The sequence below is a fragment of the Ostrinia nubilalis genome, chromosome 7, assembly GCF_963855985.1.
Source record: "Ostrinia nubilalis chromosome 7, ilOstNubi1.1, whole genome shotgun sequence".
NCBI lineage: Eukaryota > Metazoa > Arthropoda > Insecta > Lepidoptera > Crambidae > Ostrinia > Ostrinia nubilalis.
The window spans coordinates 4334074-4355545 of NC_087094.1; the positions used below are offsets into that span (position 1 = coordinate 4334074).

Sequence of the window (21472 nt, forward strand, 5' to 3'; positions counted from 1 at the left end):
TTCTACAATTTCTGAAAAATCACCTAAAAGTAACCTTTTCATTAGTGTAACCTAAAAGTAACCAATGCAGTTCAAAAGTAACCTAAAAGGTTACAAAAGTAACCTTCTGGCAACACTGTCCGGCATATTCTTTTGCCTAAAATAAATTAAAAAAAGTTAGTTTTTGACACAAAAAATTGGCGGCAGTGGCGTTTTCTGTCATTTCGCCGGAAACTTTTCGCTCGCCACCTTCCTCAAGACGCGATATTATATTTGATCACATTTTCTTGTTAAAATTAAAGAAAAATCTGTAATTTCTTCATAATAAACAAAAGTTACAATGGCGCCAAGAACTGCTAAGGCAAAGGTACCGTAATTTAATTTTCTAAACTGTAACAACCCTTTAAATTTGAACACCAAACTGGTTTGCTTTGTTATCGCAAGTATCTCTTGAATGCTATTTTAGTACGCCATTATATCTAAAGGAAATATGAAATATTCATGAATCATAAAGGATTAATCTTTCCTTTTTTACGATTTGGCCTTTTCGTCTACATACGCAGGTTGTAAACACATGGTCGATTCCCTCCAAAATCTTTAAAAAAGCGTCTTCAGTTGTGTATGTTTTGTGTTTTAGTATGTACTTAGTTGCGTGTTATTTTATTAACAATACTATTATCTATTACCTAGTTAGATAGCCCGTAAAATTTGAGTGTATATTACTTTAAATTACTGAAATATCTCCACTTCTCTTTAGATGATTAAAAACGAGCAGATAACGAGTTGTTTTATAAGTCAATAACCTTGCCGTTTCTTTTAATCAAATTAAATACGTATTTCGTATTTACTGAATGTGTAACATCATTACAGAAAGCTGTGGATGTCAAAGTAGCAGACAGTGAAGCACCAAAAAAAGGGCGCGGGAAAGCTAAAGCAATTGAAGACCCTGAGCCTGAAGTGCTAGACTCTGAAGTGAGTGAGGAGGTGGCCGCAGCAACAGACAAAAAATCAAAGCGTGGAAAGAAGGTTGCAAATGGGCAAGACAATGACAAAAGTGAGGATTCAGCCCCACCAGCCAAAAAGGGTAGAAAGAAGGTGGCAGAGGAAACAAACGACGACAAACCTAATGATGATAATTCAGCTGATGAAGAGTCTACCCCCAGTGAACAAAATTTAGAAAACGGTGACAGTTCAGAAGCGAATGGTGATGCGATGGAAGTCCAGAACGGTAATGCGAAAGGGCGAAAGAAGCCTGCCAAAAAAGAATCAGCAGCTGAAGTCAAACCTAAGCAAACAGGAAGAGGTAGAAAAAATGCTAAACCAGCTGAAACTGAAGCTGATCAGGAAGTTGTAGATGAAAAGCCAAAATCAGCAGGCAAAGGTAGAGGGCGTAAGGCTCCAGCCAAGAGCGAACCTGAATCTCAAGAAAAGTCTGAAGATAATGAAGAAGAGCCTAAACCTGAGCCCGCCCCAGCCAAAGGCAGAAAGAAGGCACAACCAAAGGCTGTTAAGGAGAAAACTCCAGAGAGTGAAAAAGAGGAAGTTGAAGCTGAAAACATGGAAGTAGAAGATGAACAACCCGAAGAACCTAAAAAGAAAGAGAGCAAAGGTCGGAAAAATCAGGGAAAGAAAGCACAAGCCAAAGAAGAATCTGTTGAGAAAGATGAAGATAAGGAAGAGCCACCGGCTAAGAAAAGGAAAGGTGCCAAAAAAGATGAAAAAGCTAAGGGTATGTATTGTTTTAATCATCCACTTGCATTTAGAATTTACTAAACTAAAAAATGTATTTTAACCCTTTTCTTGGCATTGTGCATTTAGAGATACGTTGACCAAAACAAAAATATGGGGGAGAAACCAAATACTATTTTTAAATGTTTTTTTAATATAACGTTAGCCCAAATACTACAGATTGTGTTACACAGTATAGAATCGCTACAGGCTGCACAGATTTAACAGTAATATTCAAAATGTCAGACCGTTGACAGGCGTCTACGCACTGGCTAATAATTTTTATTATTTTCGGCGTTTTTTTAAAGAATTTTGGTGATTGTCTGTAGTAATATGGATAGTAAATAAAGGTTTCTTGATGATAGTGCTGTTTTTTCATCCCAAAACTTCTATATTTATTATTGTACGATGCGGATTGTCCGAATGTATCTCTAAATGCACACTGTCAGATACGTAATAATTTACTTTCAATTTTGAATGTATCTTTAAAGACACATTGCCAGGTTCTCGTTGAATTTATTTTATGATTTTTTTCATAGATTTTATCGCATAAAAAAGGTATCATGTTATTAGTTAGTAATATTTAATGCTGTAAATTATATGCCGATGTGAGTTTTAATTCATGTAATAAAAAAAATTGTTTTTTGGACAACTTTGTGCTGCAGCAACAAAATCAGGCGCGCAAAATGCTGGTTCTGGTTCCAAAATCTGGAACCAGGTCGAAAGTCAGTGGCGGTGACACTTCAGATGATGAATTAGAAGCCGCACTTAGCCTCCTGATTCTCTTGGGTGGTTATCTTACTACTCCAAACAACCCAGATCACCCCCAAAAAGCGAGCAGCCTATTCAGGCTGCTGCATGCTTCTGGTTATAAAGCTGGTGATTGAAGAATTTCAGCCAGTTCGACTGCTGCATCGTTTCCCAGAGAGTTCTAGAGATCCATTTCCGCTATCTTGCGTTTCCACTGTAAGTTGGGTATCAAATTATCTTCAATCGAAGACGTGAACACAGTTCGGTACCAGTTGGCGTCAATATCCCTCGTATTTTTTTAATGGTTTTGCAGGTTTCCTATGTGTCCTATCTACATTTGCTTCTACTGGATGTTAAGAGGGGTGTGAGGTTCAGGCGGTACTCCAACGACGCTGATGGATTGGTTCTCATACATCCAAATGCAGCTATACTTGCAAGGCGTTACAGACTTTGAAGTGGGTTTTTTACTTTGTTTTCAGTTTTTTGTAAAAGATACTTATTTTTTATTTCTCAAATAAGGAATAACTTAAGGTTTTGTAGTAATTTTAATTAAAATAACTAATTTTTACTAACAAATAAACCATGTTTTAATTTACTACAAAGCTGGCAATGTGCACTTAAAGATACATACTATATTTCCAAAACTACATACCTAAGATTTTTTTTCGTATTTTTTACATGATTTTTAGTCGTCCTAAATCCAATATTTATAGTGTAAATCACAAATATTAACCAAAACCGTCTTTGCCAAGTATAGGGTTAAGAATCAACAATAAAGCTTGAGATAGATAAAGCATAAAGTCCATTGTAACATCTTATTGTATATTCTTATTATGAATACTCAATTGTTTTAATGTACATTTTGTAGATAATAAACAGTATTGTTTTTGCTGATAGGTGACGTAAAAGAAGAGGAAGCCACCGATGATGTTGTAGAAGAAAAACCTGCCAAAGGTAAAAGAGGTCAGAAGAAAGTGGCCGAGCCCTCCGCAGAGGCTGACGAGGAACCCCAGGACACCGGGGAGCAGCCAACCAAAAGGCGCCGCAAGCAAGCCGAAGAAAAGGGTAAATAATTGTTATTACTTGAATTATGGTTAGATTGACAATATTGTTTCGTATTCCTAAGATTACTTGTCTCGTATTAATAATTTAATTAATAAATGGTTTTTTTCTTATTTATTTATAAAGCTTTTATTTATTTCTCCTCATCTTTTCTTAATCCAATTGTTTTTTTTTTGGTGGTTTGCAGTTTGGTTGTTAGACTATTTACTCCTTCCATCCAAATTTTTATACATTTCTTGAGATACAAATATTTGCTTGCTAAATAAATAAAGTAGGACTCCTTTATTTACCCTGCATAAGTTGTAGATGACTAATCAATTACAATGCATGAATAGAGCTCATAGTTCATTGGTAGTATAGACAAGAATTACTATAATAGGGCTTAGGATTTTAGATGGACTATGCATGTCTTTAGATCTTGTAAATTTCAAATTTATTTTTGCTCTTATCTCTTGATATTAGACACAAATTCACTACACAACTAACATAATATCATAGTCGCTCACCTATTTTGTACTGAGCTAAGGAGGGGTGGAGCTGGAACTTTATACCTACTGTAAGTTAACCCTCAAATAGTTGGGAGTAGGAAATTCTGCAATAACAATGACGATGTACTCACCTTGTTCTTCACAAAGATAGTCCTTTAAGAAATAATATAATTTTGTGCCATCTCTAGTATGCATTAAGTAAGGCAATTTGTCAATTCAGTTGTATTTCCACTAAGTAGCAGCATAGTCTTGAGTCTTTTCATACATTTGGGGTATTTGAGTGGTGCGTGAAGTCTGAGCCCCGCCCAGCTAAGCTTCCGTAGAAACAGCCTTGTGCATCTCTCTACTAATTTTTTAAGTTTATTCAATAAAATTACTTCCATTTTGCCCTGTTTCTAGTGGGTTTTTTTTATCTCTACAAAGTCTAAACCGATTTTATGGCCTATGACGCACCTACCTAGCGCGTCATGAAGAAACCAGTTTTTTTTACTCTTCTCTACTTATCTGAGGCCTACTGCAGTGTGATACATAAAAATAGAATCGACGCATTACTGTTAACGATTCAGACTGTTTTACCTTTCAGCACCTGCTGCAGACAAAAAGAAGGCTCCATTAAAAAACAAAGCTGCAACAGATTATGAAGAATTAGACTTTTCCAATTCTTCACAAAACACACAAGGAAAAGAGTGGAACTTCAAAATATCTAGCTGGAACGTGGACGGCATCAGAGCGTGGATGAATAAAGGTGGTTTGGATTACATAAAATACGAGAAACCTGATATTCTCTGCTTGCAAGAAGTTAAGTGCGCTCAGGACAAACTTCCGGAAGAAGTTGCGAGTGTGCCGGGCTATCACGCGTATTGGCTGTGCAGCGACAAAGATGGGTACGCAGGTGTAGGCATATACACTGCCAAGTTGGCCATGAATGTCCAATACGGGCTGCAGAATGAGGAGCTCGACAGCGAGGGACGTATTATAACTGCAGAGTATGAACACTTCTACCTGATCACTACATACGTCCCCAATGCTGGAAGAAAACTAGTCACTCTACCGAAAAGACTGCAATGGAATGAAGAGTTCCGAAAGTATGTTAAGGAATTGGATAAGAAGAAGCCTGTGATAATATGTGGCGACATGAATGTGGCGCATAATGAGATAGGTAATGTATACTTTCAAAACTATTGGCAATGCATGAAATTAGCATAACTCTTACTTGTTATCCTACTTACAACATACTACAGAGATCAAAGGCCATCGAGAATAGTTTTGATGACTCATACTGTTTTGTGCAATATTTTTATCGCTTTGATAACATGAGTACGTAAATTACTGTTTACAATAATTCACTAACTCGTTTTCTGTCCTTTATGTACCCGCCTGCAGACTTATGATGAAGGGCGTGAATTACGTTTATTATATTGCATCATTCTGTGGCCTTGACTAAAACTTAGTTAAACCGATTGCATTTTTGTTAAAATCATGCTACCTTGTAGTTGGTATGTCGAAATCTCTATCAATGACGCAGAGGCATGTTGAATCGCCTTGAGCGCTAGAGCTTTCGTCTGTTCCAGTCCCGGTAGGATGAAAGCATACTTATCAACCCGGAAACGGATCGTAACCGAAGACCGTATCAACTCGAGGTGGTCAATATGCTTTGTATGAAACTCGTACTGCAACGCATACTTATCCGCGCCGTAATGTAAAATTGTAAACGGCTCGCCTCGCGGCGAAAGGCGTTGATCCCTTTCCGGGTTGAAAGTGTGCTATGACTATTAATTAGCTTTTCTAAGCAACTATCTTCCTCTTAAGACCATTAATTTCGTCAAATTGGCGACAGCAAATATGTTATTTGTCTTCTTAATTTACAGATTTAGCTAACCCCAAGACGAACAGGAAGAATGCCGGGTTTACTGATGAAGAGCGCTCCGGGATGAGCGAGCTCCTCGGGGATGGATTCGTGGACACTTACCGCCACCTGAACCCGGACAAAACCGGCGCGTACACATTTTGGACTTACATGATGAACAGCCGATCCAAAAATGTTGGATGGTGAGTATTTTATGGCGATCTACTGTCATAAGAAGTCTATGGATGTTGTACTCGCGGGTTCGATTCCCGTTTTATACAAGACTGGCGCGTACACGTTTTGGACCTATATGATGAACAGCCGATCCAAAAATGTTGGATGGTGAGTATTTTAAGACAATCTACTGCCATACGAAGTCTATGGATATTCTACTCGCGGGTTCGATTCCCGTTTTATTGTTCAGCTATTGTGTGATGGAATAATGGTTGCTGAAGTCCATATTTGGATTTGTAAAGGGTTTCTAATATTGTTCCATAAATATAAACTATCCAACTTTAAAGTATGTAGGCCTACATCTCTCATTTCAGTCAGTGGGTCTAGACAAAATGCAAATTACAATCGTAAACCGGTCGAAAAGCCCTTTTTTGTATGGACTTTTGACGGATTCGATTTTCGATTCGATTAAAAAGTGCATTTTGTCTAGGGTAGTTGTCTATCTCTTAAAAATACTTGTGCCTTTTGAACTTTGAATGAAACCAGATTTTTGTTTGTTCCAGGCGTTTGGACTACTTCATTGTATCAGAGAGACTATTGCCGTCGCTGTGCGACAGTGTGATTAGGGACGGCGTGTACGGCAGCGACCACTGCCCGATTTCACTGTTCCTGCATCTAAGCAGCGCTGATAAACCTAAATAACGCATCACAATTGTATCACATATGATTTTAATAAACAGAACGTGTAAAGAAAAATCAAGGGTTTTCATTTCAAACAAGGGTTAGCAAACCAAATAATTTATTGGATAAAAAAATAAGTTCAATACAATACTGATAAAAACTATTAAAAACTACTTACTTAAAATCTAGTATTGATAAATTGGACCCCTTGCGCCTATATTTTAGATGTGCCTGAAACAAAAAAATATTGTTGGTTTTGGGTCTCAAATAGATACTCCTCATTGCATAAACAATGATGGAAACTGGCAAATACAAAAATATGCTAAAGACTTGCACAATCATGTCCCAATAATGGGGATATTGCTACTACAGTTCAAGACAGCAGAAAATTCAGTTCTTTTATAATGTGTACTGACAATGCCTGTTCATATTGGGGATATTGCTACTACAGTACAAGACAGTAGAAAATTCAGTTCTTTTATAATGTGTACTGACAATGCCTGTTCATATTGGAGATATTGCTACTACAGTACAACACAGTAGAAAATTCAGTTCTCCTCTAATGTGGACTGACAATGCCTGTTCATTAATACTTCAATAATATGAAAACACACCTGTATTATTTTGCTAAATGCTTCCCTGTTTAACAGATTGTACACTGAAGTCAGAGAACTCAATGCTCTTGATTGAAGTTCCTTCAGCCCTGAGCAGAATAAGTCTATCCCAGCTTCTAAACCAGTGCCAAAATCACACTCATCTACAGCGATATCGGCATAAGTTATCACTGGCTGTAAGTCTGACAGTGCTTTCTGTTTTTCATCATGACTGGTAGCTTCCTTGATACTTGTGAAGATTTTCTTCAAGTTTTCTAAAACAAATAACATATTGATGTTGTATTATCAAAATAGGCAAAAAAATTATAAGTTACTGTCAAAAGTGTTACCATCTGTCTCAGCTAAATTTCTATATCCCAATTGTGTTTTCTTATTGTATGGTACAATTATACCAGCCCCATGCAAGGTTCTCGCTATGAGCTTGCCCTGCCTTTTCTTCATAGTATAGGCTTCTAATGAAAACTTTTCTTCATCAGCTGTTTTTTTCATTAGATCTATCAGCTTCTGACAGGCCATAGCTGTGAAAGGTGACTTCTTTTTTTCATTTTGCAAATATAAGCTGAAAATCAAATACCTTAAATTTAAACAATATTGGAAATTAAATACCAAAATCTGAATAAATTGGACTAACTGAAAGAGATACTTGCTAGACAGCACCAAAGATGTTTTCAGCTACAGGTAAAATACGACAATCTTTCTCACTATCATTGCTTGCAAGAAACACAGGCTTTTCCTCTGGGCTATCTCTGTAGTAGCCAATATGGAACTGGCTGGCTCCTTTCCTCTTTAAAATTGCCTGAGAAGAAAAAGTATAGGTAAGCAATCAATAAAATCAATCAATTAGGTAAGTAAACAACATAACAACTAATTGTAGTTGCATAATGATGCAAATAAAAAGGATTTGATTGACAAATAAAGTACTCACTTGGAATTCCGGTGGATCAAAGAAAAATCGCCAATGTACTAGATATAAATTATTATCGTCCACCATGGGCAACTTCCCCAATAACAAATCAAATGGCCCAATTAGCTGCAAACCAACACTTGCTAACATCTTTTCAATTGAATTGTCTTTATTTAGACATTCAAAAAATTTTAAAAAGTCTTGAGGCATGTCTACCAGAAATAAGTCTTTGAATAGTTTAGGATCTGCATTTGTATCGTAAAACTTTATGCTGTCTGGTAGTTTAACAGGCAAATCCTCCACATCAGGTGGATTATTCAACACAACGGAACTTGAAGGGACTTGTTTGTTGTCTTGCATAACCTCTGATTTTTCTTCACCTTTTTTGTCTGTTTCCAACTGGTCATGTTCACTAGTCTGATCATTTTTAGTTTCTGCAGCCTTAGGCTTCCTTGTGAAAGGGCTAAATCTATTTTTTTCACGTGTATTTTTCGCAGCTTTTTGAGTTTTTGGTGGATGTTTATAAGTTTTATGGTGTTCTGGGTTCTTTTGATAGCAATTCTCACCATATTTACATTTAGTGCGTGGATCTTTGACAAAAGTCTCCCATTCATCGTTAGGCATATTTTTTTATTCTAAAAAGCACTTTTGATCTAAATAAACACAATTTTTCAACCGGAAAGATTGGTGCCGCCTTTTGCCATGTGATTTTGAATTTTGACATTGACGTGATTGACTTGACGTTTGATCTCTTGGTATAGAGATGTTCAATGTTCAATTGCACTAGCGAAATTGAAATGATAGTTGAGTAGTATTCGAGCAGATAGGGCAATTTTATCATTAAGGCCACAATAATAATTAAGGCTTCAAACGTAAGTATTAAGCTTACTAATTAATTAAGCGCACATAAAATTCTAGCAAAATTATAGCTAGGACTTTTATTTCGACTTTTGATGAAACTGTAAATATTTGACTCGTTATTTGTGCAGATGAACGCGACCAATCTGGAAAACATGAATTTTTCAGATTTTGGATTTTTTTCTGTCATTAGTGTCATTTTGGTGGAATAGATTTTAGGTGGGGAGAAATGAGCTTTTTTATTTGTAATTAAATTTTTATGCACAAAATTAACTATGATGAGTGTTAGTGAGCTTCGATATGGCTATACTGGCTTACAAATAATTTAAAAATAATAGCAACGTGTTTTCTAATGAGTAATAGTTGTTCATTGGTGCGTTTAATTGGAAACTAGGAATCTTCTAAAATTGGTGCACGATGTAGAGCCTGGATGTTTTTCATGAAAGGGTGTCTGCATTTTCACTGTATTTTACCAAGGACATGTACATAATAAATCGTCGCCACTCAAGCCATTCGTCGATTTCTGCGGGCTACGAATCATGCTCTTCTATTGGTAACAATTACTATTTTTGTCTATTTATTGTTTATTTAGTGATTATTTTTATTTGCATGCTTCTAAAAACATCTAATTCTACTAAATTGCTTATTTGACATCTATTAATTAGACCTTATTCAAAGTAGCCTATTATTTACTCAAATTTCAAACCCTGCACAGAATCTGAAATTCACAATAAAAATATTATATTAGTTACTGTAGTGTCTGCACCTGTTTGTCTCTATATGTGATTGTTGTCTTTATTTTATTTATTTAATAAAACACACCCACTTAAAGACACAATAATTTTAAACGAGCAGTGCTTACAATAATCCTCAGCTTGTTCAGAACCTGGCTTTGCTTAAAGTAAAGCATACAATATTAGTGTTAGTGCTGGGAAATGAAATCAACTGAATTTGTTTTCAAAATCGTTGATGTTTTAAGATAACTATACACCCTTTGAATGAAATACACTTGTTAATAATGTCAGTTGATAAAATTTAGACATTGCAAATCAGGATAATGGGATGTGAATTTTTGTGTCTCACATTTAGCGGTCAATATCTGTGGAACAGTTTACTAATTGAAACTTAGTTACCAAACATGAACTACACACTACTACCAACAAAACAATATTATTTTCTTACAAAGAAGACCTCAATAAATATTAGGGTGACAAGAGTAGAAAGGAATGATTTTTGTATTAAAATAAATGAACCACATTTCCCTTAACTCGATGAAAAAGATACTGTACCTACATACTTATAGGTAGTTTAACAGGGCTTGTTACATTTTGGCCCAATAATTAGCCTATATTTTTGCAACTTAGAGATACCTAACTGAAATCTGCAGCATCCACTGGTTGGCTAAACCTATGAACAACATAACAAACAATATTTTATCAAATTACATACTTACTTACTGAAAATTCATGTCAGTACCTAAAGTTACTTTGCCTTAAAAGTTTTTGGTTTAGTTAAGTAATATAAATGCCTACTATTCTCGGTTTTTTTACATTTTTTAATTATTATTTGTAATTAATTACACATTTTGTAATATCAGCACAGTAGAGTGAAAGCTTTAACTATGTTTATTTTTCTTCTTTACACCCTGATATTCGAATTTAAGGAGACTTTCTTTCTATGGCATGGGTTGGGTACTTGGGTAATATTGTTGGGTTTTATTTATTTAACTATTCTAAAAAAATATTTGTGCATGCATTTGTGCTGAGTTTTTATTTATTTTGATAACAACTGACTGACTGAGCTTACATGCATTCTCCTCACGGACTATAAGTCTGGAAAAGTAATAATTTATGGGCGTTCTTTTCTTGGGGTGAATATTATGTCGTCGCCTTTTAGTACTAGCAAAAGCTGTGGTATGTAATATAGGTACGCCCAGTTTACAGGAAATGATAAATTGCGTTACATTTGTTCTATTCGCATTACTCGACGTCAATATTTTCCATGCGAACGCATTTAACATCTGTTGACGGATTTGTTCTAAAAGTTTTGAAATCTTTTATTGATAAGTAGGTAATATGTTTTTCTAAAACACAGGCTTACAGCGTATAACTGCCGCTAAAACTAAGTCGATTTCTTTCTACCAAATGTAGAGTAAATGCACTCTGTTTGTTATCTGTTACAACGAATTAGTGGTATCTATACCGAGTATCGATCTCCCTATGAAAACCCACTGGATTTTATGCAATCTCAAAGTAACTGCTGACTTGCTCACTTTATTATTATCATCATAAAATGAAAATATTTTATACACAGTCGGTGTGGCGTTGAATACAAGATAAAATCTGCTTTGTCTGGGGTATGAGTGTCGTTTAATAATCCATAGTTTCTTTGTTGACGAAAACTTCATTAATACAGCTACTCTTCGATAAATAACTATCCTACGGTAAGCTGATAATAAGCGTATAATGGTTTTAAAATATTGTTTTCCCTTTGCAAGAGCAGCGACCGTCACGAACAGAGCTCATACCTGTGCGTAGCTATATTTAGTCTCATTGTTTGTTGGGTGCAATATATCGATCAACTGCAAAATTTCAAGCTGCGAACGAGGATATGGCCACTGAGCACTTAGATAATATACACATACTTTTTGATATTCATCTGATACATTATTTATTCATGCAAAATATGGATACTGTAGAGTTCTCGATCTGACTCTGGAAATAGCTATTATCTGGAGCAGCCCTTGAGGCTTCTGTTTAACACTATAACTAAAGTAGGTAAATATTTAAACGGTTGTGGATGTGCTTTTGATTTGATAGTTCAGTACCTATGTAAAATTTGTCACTCTGAAGTTTTGTTACTTTTCTTAGTACCCAAACCTAGACATAGCAATAGTAGCTAGGTCTTTTGGTATATGAAATCAATAGGAACAGTCAAGGTTCCTATTAGAATTGGATCGGTAATCAAGTAGATTCAGAAAACACGGTTTTTCATACGGCGAACATAAATCAGACCAAATTAAAATCGGCCGCGAACTGGCGTTCGTCCGTTCCAGATCCCGAAAACTTAGTATCTGTATTTATTGCACCATTGCACGCACTTACCTTTTGTAATGTTTGTAAAAACACAATGTCCTGTGTCAGTGACTCAATGAGAAGTAATTTTTTTCTTCAGTTTCTTTTAATTAGTAAAACTCATTAAGAAGTTAAATTAAAAGTTGCTTCTAGTTTTGGCTGAAATAATAATACGTAATCCTTGCTACTTAGTTGTTTTAATAATGTCCTTTCTGTTGCTAGCCTAGTCTTTCCAGCTAGACTTCATTAATTCGCCAGTCTTTAAGCTACATAATTCGTTTAACAGGTTAAGCGAGAAATATAGCTTCTTGTAAAGACGACAAAATGAATATGAAGTCGAGAAGTATGAATATGAACAGCAGGTACATTTATGTTCTTATCAGCACAGAATCAAATACTGCCTACCAATCTGTATAAAAAAACTCATATTACGCTTACTCAGTTATGCGCAAAAGAAATAATATTTCCTTTCGTAACCCAGTAAAAATAAGACAATAATTTCATTTTCGTACTGAGAATAGCCGCTTGATTCATACGTTATTAATCGCTTTTTCTCGAAGCGTTTATGAGGAATGCTGAATATGCGGCAGTGGCATGGATAGAAATCTTTCGTCAATAATATTTAAAGCGCTTCAAAAACATTTTAAATCATCTAGGTCTTTAACGAAAATATTTACGTACGTATGCGCCTTTAACTACATTACAGAATTAGTTTGTTAATCGCGCACGATCACATACAACAGTTTAAAGAAAGTCAAAAACAAGACAACAGTTTTTTAAGGGTATTCTATTGATTTATTTATTTATACTTTGTCATTTTGGGTAGTTCAGATTCATTAATTTCTACAATTATGTATAAATGTTATGAAGCCACAATTAATATCTTCTGTAGGGTCACTCAACTGCTGAAAAAATATCCTATGAGTCACTAATTTATGGCATTACTACAACAATTGATTACTTTTCACCTACCTCTTTGTTGCCTATGCTTATTTGTATTTTGCATGCCATGCTTACATTACTATATAGCACAAGCCTCATTATTCAAAATTCTGTCGCATGAGAAATAATATAAAATCGAAATTCGCTGCATGCCCTGGCTAATCGTATCTTTAATCCAAATGAAAAGGTATAAAGTCTGAAAATGAAACAGCATCACACGATATGCTCGTGTCCCAGATATGTCGGGACCGGGAGTGGAGAGCGCGTTTGCAACTGGCGAACGGAAATCGCTTTGCGACAACATTGTTATTCGGTCTCCCACTGCCTCCCTTGCTGGTAAATGGTTATACATAGTTTAACTATAGAAGCTATTACTCCTTTACATCTTTGCGCTTTGTCATTTATGAAGACTCCTAATTTTATCTTTTTCTAGTTTTAGACAATAAATGTTAGAAAAGTTGTATCAAAATATTTCTCTATAATTTATATCTGACAGGTATAAACACATAAATAGATTACAATGAACGATATATTGTTCGCAGGCGATGAATACTTGACCGCACTATGGAGCACCGTGATGGATGGGGTCCCGGAGAGTTGGGTGCGCCCGAGAATGCTACCGAAAATGCTCAGGCTGCGGACCGTGATCGAGTGCGCATCGAATTCTATGCCACTTACGACGTCATGACGGGCGTTCGTATAGCCGCCACGCTCGGCGGCTTCTTCGCCTTAATGGTATTTCTGATCGTCTACAAGAGCCGGAGTAAATCCGTCAAGGCCCTGAACGATCCCAAGTTAGTAGAACTGGCCGAGGCCGTCGTTGCTGAAGAGCAGGCCGTCGAAGAAGAACGGCAGTTGACGGCGGCTTTAGAAGAGGCCCTGTCGGAGCGCATGCGATCGCGGCCGTCCATCACCGAGGAGCCGCCCTGGCCGCGGACCGCCCGATTCGCGTCCTACGGCGGAGGCTACGGTAGCCTGTTAGCACCGCCGCGCCGCCTGTCGACTCTCCGCGGTGATTCGTTACCAGGCTCCGCGCTACGGTTTGCAGAGAGGCGGGCTTCCAGCGGAACGAGGGACCGTCGTCTCAGTTCCGCCACGTGCTCGAGTTCCGGAAGTTCCTATCTAGAGCGCCGTGGCTCTTCAGTGGTCTGTGCGTTACCCGAGCGCCGATTGTCGCCATGTCCCAGTGAGAGACTCGCCCCTCTGGCGTCTGTGGGCAGTGTTGGTCCGTCGTACGCAGTAGAATGTGAGCTAGCGTCAGTGGGCGCGGACTCAGTGTTCGCCGAAGACGAGGTGGACTCCACCGATGACGAGGTGGAGCAGTTCTCGACCGACAGCGGTGGCGGCGACGTGACGACGGTCGGCGACTGCACGGAGCTGACGAGCCGGCCGACGCCCACGCCGCTGCCGCTCCGGTTAGATCGTGCTTCTCATTCGCGAGAAACGTTGTTCTAGTCGCCGACGGATCCCGTCGGCTGTTAATGTTACTCACACATTAAAATATCGACTTTTTATACATTCACTTATCGTCAGCATCCAACATATCACATGAACTTTACAAATTGACATATCATTTAATTCAATATCTCAATTTTAACCGACTTCCACTACATACATATTTAATGTCCACATCTGCATTTATTCTATGCTCATTTTGCGAATACCTAATATAAATAAGTTTAAAAACTAATGATTAATAATTTATCAATATTTTTAAATATTATTTAATACCTACTTCATATTAAATAGTCGATATTTTAATATGTATTATTTATATGAATAGTGTGTAAATAGTTTGTTTTTGTTATTAATTGATGTTTCGCAATGTTGATGTTTTCAGACCATGGTAAAGTTATGAATTGAATGTAACATCTTATTCCTCGTAGCTTCTTCAAATATTAATTTCGCTGACAGAAACATGTACCAAAGCATTTATTCGAGTCACTAAAATCAACTGGCATCATTCACCGGTTAGTGTTCTTTGTAAAAGATTTAGATAAACTTAAGATCTGCCGAATTAGTCTTTTATAGGCACATTTAACGCTATAGTATTGTACTTAAATTACTGATAATATGCAAGTTGATAGTTTTCGACGAATTTTTATCTTCTGATATCAGTCATTCTGCTTTTCAGGGTTCCGTACCTCAGAAGGAATCCTTAAAGTATCACTTCCATGTTCGTCTGTCAACATCTCAGGAACGCGTAGTGGTATCGATATGAAATTTTAATACTTAGATGTACAGTCCCTTGAAGCTGTAAAAACCAAGCTTCTCTAACTCCACCATCGAAAAATAAGGCCGTCTATGCAGTATATTTTAGAAACTTCCTATATCAAAACCTAGCTGTACTTTCTGCTATCCTGGAATCACTGAAATAAGCACAAGTATAGGAAAATCCCAAACTTTTAATTTAATTTTGTAGTTGTAGTATAATTTTTGTGCCATTACAAACTTGCATTTACAGTTAATAATATGGGATACAGTTAAAGGTACTTATCTTTCAACTGCAAAATAAGTTTTTTTAGATCTGACAGTTGTTAGTAATATTCGATGTTAAAATATGGTCTTAAAAAGTTAAGGCAATGGGAAAGTGATGTAGAAGATGAAAATTGGGAGAACAGAGATGTAATTGTAGGGATTAAAAGTGAGGGTACGGAACCCTCATTGCGCGAGACTTCGACTCGCTTTTGACCGGTTTTTTAGAAATCTGTACCTACCGGACTAACAGGCAACCCCACTGAAAGTGCGGCTGACAGACTCTTGCCAACTAACTCAACATGGTGTTTGTAAAATGTAGATAGAACTACTAACTTGTTAGGGTAGATAGTCGTCAGTGCAAAGTCAATTTGATGATGTATAAATGTATTAGTGTTTTTAACTACCCTTAACTTAAGAAGGGCATTAAGACCAATACGTCCTTTGAACAATAAATGATAAAAGTTGGATGCGGCCTAAAGACTTAAGTGTTGCTCGTACCAATATCATTTTCTAAGGAAACTGCCACTGTTCTTGTTTTATGGACACCAGAATTTTATTGATTCTCGTGACCGACTCCGCCACAGCCATACGCGGGCCCAGTAGATTGACTCACGCAGTCGATTTTATTACGATTTAGATTTACGTGTTAGTTTATGTAATGTTCGTTGCTCGAATTAAAAAGAGCTCATGTAGTCTGTAAAATGTTGAAATGTATGTAAAAAAAATGTAAATACAAAATGAAAATCATGTGCGATGTTTGTTTTTATTTTTAATCCTAATTGATGTCTCAAATAAAATACTGTAAAAGTTATGAAACTTTAGGTACACTATAGTCTATCCAATATAGCTTGATTAGAATCACAGCTGCCATCAAAAGTAACGACATAACTTTGTAGTAGCGATCAATGAGAGCTAAATATTGGCGGACAAGAAATAATTCACGTCTGACCTACAAACAATATTTTCGACGACAGTGCTTCCAATAAAAATGATAATTTCGTGTAAATGCAGCGTTAAATTACACCAATAAGTAGTAATTCGAAATTATAAAAATCAAGCTAGAGTATTAACGACGTCTCTACAAGGTTATCTCGAGTTACAAAAATGTTAGTGTTGGGACATATCGACAAATGTCATATTAAATTAAAACTATTTTTTTAACATATTTAACAAATTTTTTTTCTAACTAATTTTTTAACATATTTAAGTCAAGTTATACGTTTTTCTAAATGTTCACTATTAAAAACCAAAAAACATTTCATTCTTAAATAATCAAACATCGGAAATCAATCACCGGTAATTTTTTGGGTATTCATAGCACCGTTGCTCAAGAAGAGATGCCCACCGCCCTCTAGCGAGAGGAAAAAACCACTGAAGAACACTGATGATAATGACTACGACTTAGGTTATACACCCTTGACATGAATTTTTAATTTTACTGTCTTTAAATTTAAATCATAATTGTCATCTATACTTATAATAAATCTGTAGAGAGGTCAATTCTGTACATGAAATATATTTTCAAAATAACTATCAGGGGGTGATAAGTGATCGATACTGATGCCAAAAATGCAATCAGTAAAATTTTTGTCTGTCTGTCTGTCTGTCCGTCTGTATGTTCCTTATAGAAACAAAAACTACTCGACGGATTTTAACGAAACTTGATACAATTATTCTCCGTACTCCTGGGCAGGTTATAGTATACTAGAGATTGCAATCCGGATTATTCGAAATTCGAAAATATCTGAAAAATCCGGATTTTGAGGCTATAAAAAAATCCGGATTTTGACTTTGAAATCCGGTTTTTTCGAATATTTTACCCCAAAAATTTTATCATAAAATCATAAACCAAAATATCTATTGAATGCAACATGGATGCAAAACAAGCAAAGTTTTGATTGAACGCACCCGCACTTCGTCGCACAATAACGTGTTATGCCGCATGCGTAAGTGAATTCGCTAGTCGGCCAGTAAGTTTTATACGAGACGCTGATTCTGAAACACCATATCGCTGAATTTTAAAGTGCAGCTAAATCGGCAAATATCCCTTGCAAGTGTAAGTCATCATCATCATCATCATCTCAGCCATAGGACGTCCACTGCTGAACATAGGCCCCCCCAATGCTTTTCATGTTGCCTGGTTGGTAGCGACCTGCGTCCAGCGCCTTCCTGCTACCTTTATGATGTTATCGGTCCACCTTGTGGGTGGACGTCCCACGCTGCGTTTTCCGGTACGCGGCCTCCACTCCAAATTCAAATTATTTATTGCATGTCACTCCAGAACCTTGCTGTACCATCGGCCGTCAGTTCTGCGTACTATGTGCCCTGCCCATTGCCACTTAAGCTTGTATCCGTCGTGCTAGTATGTCAGCGACTTTAGTTCGTTTACAGATCTCCTCATTTCTGATTCGATCTCGTAAAGAAACACCGAGCACCCTCTCCATAGCACGCTGTGCAATTTGAGCTTCTGTATAAGGCCTATAGTGAGAGGCCACGTTTCCGAACCATAAGTCATCACTGGTAACACACATTGGTTGTAGACCTTAGTCTTCAGGCACTGAGGTATTTTGGACGAAAAGATGTTGCGTCGTTTCCCAAACGCTGCCCAGCCGAGTTGGATTCGACGATTGACCTCTTTCTCGAAATTGGACCTACCCAGCTGAATCGTTTGTCCGAGGTAGACATACTTGTCAACAATCTCGAGAATTGAGCTCCCAACCGAAACTGGGTAGGGCGCAACATGGACATTGGACATAAGTTTTGTTTTCTCCATATTCATCCGCAGGCCAAGTGTAAGTAGAGATCTTCAACCTCGCCCATCTAGTTCACCCAGCGGATTCGATTTGCTTACATTAATTCATCTCGAAAAGTGAATATGAGAATGGGGGTGATTGTGGAGAAATCCTTAAAAGAGTTCTAAACAGGTTGTTGGCTATACCGCCGACCATTTAGCTGGGTTGATGATGGAGTCAAGAGGTGACCATAGGAACTCTTAAACGAAACGGCGGAATCGCATCGAACTTGGGTTCGTTGTATTTGTCTTTTCGAGCACATTAGTGCTAGATGATGCCCAGGGTCCTGATGATGGATTCGGGAGGTGGCCATAGGAACTCCTAAACGAAACGGTGGAAACTCATCGAATTTGCGTTTGTTGGATTTGTCTTTTCAAGCACTTAAGTGCTAGATGATGTTCAGGGTCCTGATGATGAAGTCAGGAGGTGGCCATAGGAACTCTTAACCGAAACGGCAGAAACTTATAGAGTTTGAGTTCTTTGGATTGGTCTTCCCGAGCACTTTGGTCGTAAATAATGACCAGGACCCTGAGATTGAAATACAACTTAAAAGTGTAAAATAAAATTATAATAAAGAAATTAGCTCCCCTGGCCTACCTGGAAATCTTTATAGACTTCGGACAGGTCTGCCGTACTAAGGACAATCTGTTCAGGTGTCAGGTGGGGATTCTTGGATGGATCAAACTTGGAGTGCAAGTGTGGTTTTGTTCCCCAGTCGACGAAGCACATGATGTCGTGCCCTGCGTGCCCAAACAACTGCAAGCAGGAAGATTTAATGAAGGCTACTGACAACGCCACTCTTGTGGCGGAGTTTTGGGCTGACGCTGTGTAGGTTTGTTGTCGACACGACAAGAAGAAGAATAAAAAAAATATTTTATAGGTACAAGCAAGTTTTTATACTTTTTATTCTGAAATGCAGTTGTACTAAAACGAAAAAAATAATGCAAAGTTCAAATAATTTCGAAAGATTGTAGCGCAAACCGAAAAAAAGAGGAATAAATTCCATGCGCGATAATAAAATAAAACGCTTTTCTTCAAATACTTACATCTTTTTGAAAAAAAACTACGTTTTATTTAAATTAAATTGATGGTTTAAAAAAATTACCCAATATTCGAAAATCCGGATAATCCGGATTTGTACGTAACACAAATCCGGAAAACCGGATTTAAGAAAAATCCGGATTTTGCAAACTCTATAGTATACTTAGGAATTCCCACGGAAAGGGGAATTAGCGGGAAAATCCTTTTGTATGAAAAATCTAAACCGCTTAAGTTAGACGCTTAAAATTTGGCATGCAGGTACCTTAGTAAACTTAAAGCTTAGTTACAACAGGATATTGCAAAATTCCTACGGGAACGGGAGTTAGCGGGAAAAAACATTTGTATGAAAAAATCTAAACCGCATAAGATAGATGAAGGGGGTAAAACGGGATCCACGCGTACGAAGTCGCGGGCGGCCGCTAGTTTTTATGAATAAAGATATGAAGAAAAATTGGGTGCATTTTTTTATATCATTTTTTCGAAAACTTATCGATACATCTATGTGAACCGTACGAAACATACCCATCACTAGTCACATTCGTTTGACAGCCGTCATTCTAATCAAGCTATATTGGATAGACTATAATCACTTAATTACCTACCTAAAGGTTTAAAATAATTAATATGTTTCATACCAATTTTCCTACCAATACGACGTGTGGTGGATGCGTCATTTCCTCTCTTTGTTATGTTACGTAACAAATGTAACTTCTAATTATGTAGAAGTCTGAAAGTTTGTTTATTTTTGTTAATCAATCATGCATGCATCAGTGGGTTTGGCAAGCCTAAATTTAATTGAATATAGCTTTGTGTTAGGTAATATTTGTTTACAATGGTCAGTAAAATCACGGTAATACTATCATACAGTATTGTAACTTCATATAAACGGACGAAACGCGAGCTTGCCTTCGAAATTCAAATCTCGGTATGCGCTCGACATGCAAAAGTCGGGGGTGTCGCGAATGTGCCACAGTAAGAAACGGACGAAGAGTTGGTTTTGAAACAGTAAGCGCTCTTTTTTTTATAAAAATAATTACAACTACCTATTTATATAGGTGTTAGGTAAATAGGTTTATAAGCTGACACTAGCCCATGTTAACATATTATGCATATAAATGGTATGGTGAAGTCAGTGATATCATCATTTTAATTTTTAAATTTTCATACAAAATAAAATTTATAAAATCAGGTATGAAAATAAAAATTATTAAAATGAATATATCAATTTTCTGAGTTCACTATACCATTTATATGCATATGTTAACATTTGAGCTAGTTTCGGCTTATAAATCCATTTACCTAACACCCTGTATAATAATCAAGCATTTTGTATGCCTCAGCCGAGGCGCCTACATTTTACGGTCGCAAATTTATAAGATTTATTACTAAATCTTAACATAAATATAATTTTTAATTAAATCTACTAATCACAAAACAACATGCATTTTATCCTATTTCATTCACTAAGTTATTTTGTTTGTCAAAATAAAATAAAAAAATACAATCACAAAATACATTCACAAAACTAGATAGAAATTCTAAGTAGGCAGATGTAATGAAAATAGGGTCTGCAGGTGGGCAGCCCTATCGCATGTTGTCATACCGTGACGTACCGCGCGGCTGTTGACATTTATTTCAAAAATATGACCGAGTTGGAATACTGTATAGATAGTATTACCGTGGTAAAATGAACGAGAAAACGGAACTGAATAGTTCCGATCGAGTCTACGCATTTTGCTCGATCTAGGTTCTTTTATTTATCTACTATTCTTTTCATAATAATCATCAAGGGATTCGATTGTTTGCCGGGTTCGATTCCCGGTGCAGCAGTGCCGCCTTCGACTGTCCGAAACTGATGTCTGATTGTTACCATTATAATACCTGCCTACTCTACTACTTTATTTAAAGAATCCCAATTTGGCCTGGGGGTAGTGTTACTTCAGTAGGTACCTATCTACTTTTTCTTTTTTCAAAAATGAGGTCATTTGTAGCAACAAAACAACTACGGTGGAGATGGCGGTACCATTGCTATACCAGTACCACAACTACACGGCGGCGGCG

General features: G+C 36.9%; 3 protein-coding genes across 4 annotated transcripts; 2 read left to right on the forward strand and 1 right to left on the reverse strand.

Annotated features, from left to right (window-relative positions):
• The first annotated feature begins 187 nt into the window (after positions 1–187).
• LOC135073104 (DNA-(apurinic or apyrimidinic site) endonuclease) lies at positions 188–6783 on the forward strand. Its single transcript, XM_063967144.1, has 6 exons — positions 188–346; positions 850–1708; positions 3355–3522; positions 4591–5166; positions 5876–6056; positions 6591–6783. Exons 1-6 carry the CDS (start codon positions 320–322, stop codon positions 6727–6729), a joined length of 1950 nt encoding a protein of 649 aa, XP_063823214.1. The 5' UTR covers positions 188–319; the 3' UTR covers positions 6730–6783.
• A 26-nt stretch (positions 6784–6809) lies between these two features.
• Positions 6810–8934, reverse strand: LOC135073111 (histone PARylation factor 1). Its single transcript, XM_063967152.1, has 5 exons — positions 8248–8934; positions 7970–8118; positions 7652–7881; positions 7323–7576; positions 6810–6939 (listed from the first exon to the last, which is right to left on the reverse strand). Exons 1-5 carry the CDS (start codon positions 8848–8850, stop codon positions 6883–6885), a joined length of 1293 nt encoding a protein of 430 aa, XP_063823222.1. The 5' UTR covers positions 8851–8934; the 3' UTR covers positions 6810–6882.
• Positions 8935–9267: 333 nt separating this feature from the next.
• Positions 9268–16325, forward strand: LOC135073077 (uncharacterized). 2 transcript variants are annotated; one of them, XM_063967091.1, is made up of 2 exons: positions 9268–9637; positions 13643–16325. In XM_063967091.1, the coding sequence occupies exon 2, from the start codon at positions 13665–13667 to the stop codon at positions 14553–14555; it is 891 nt and encodes a 296-aa protein (XP_063823161.1). In that variant the 5' UTR covers positions 9268–9637; positions 13643–13664; the 3' UTR covers positions 14556–16325. The 2 variants fall into 2 exon arrangements, with proteins under 2 accessions (XP_063823161.1, XP_063823162.1); XM_063967092.1 differs by lacking the exon at positions 9268–9637 and adding an exon at positions 13139–13436.
• Positions 16326–21472: the final 5147 nt, after the last annotated feature.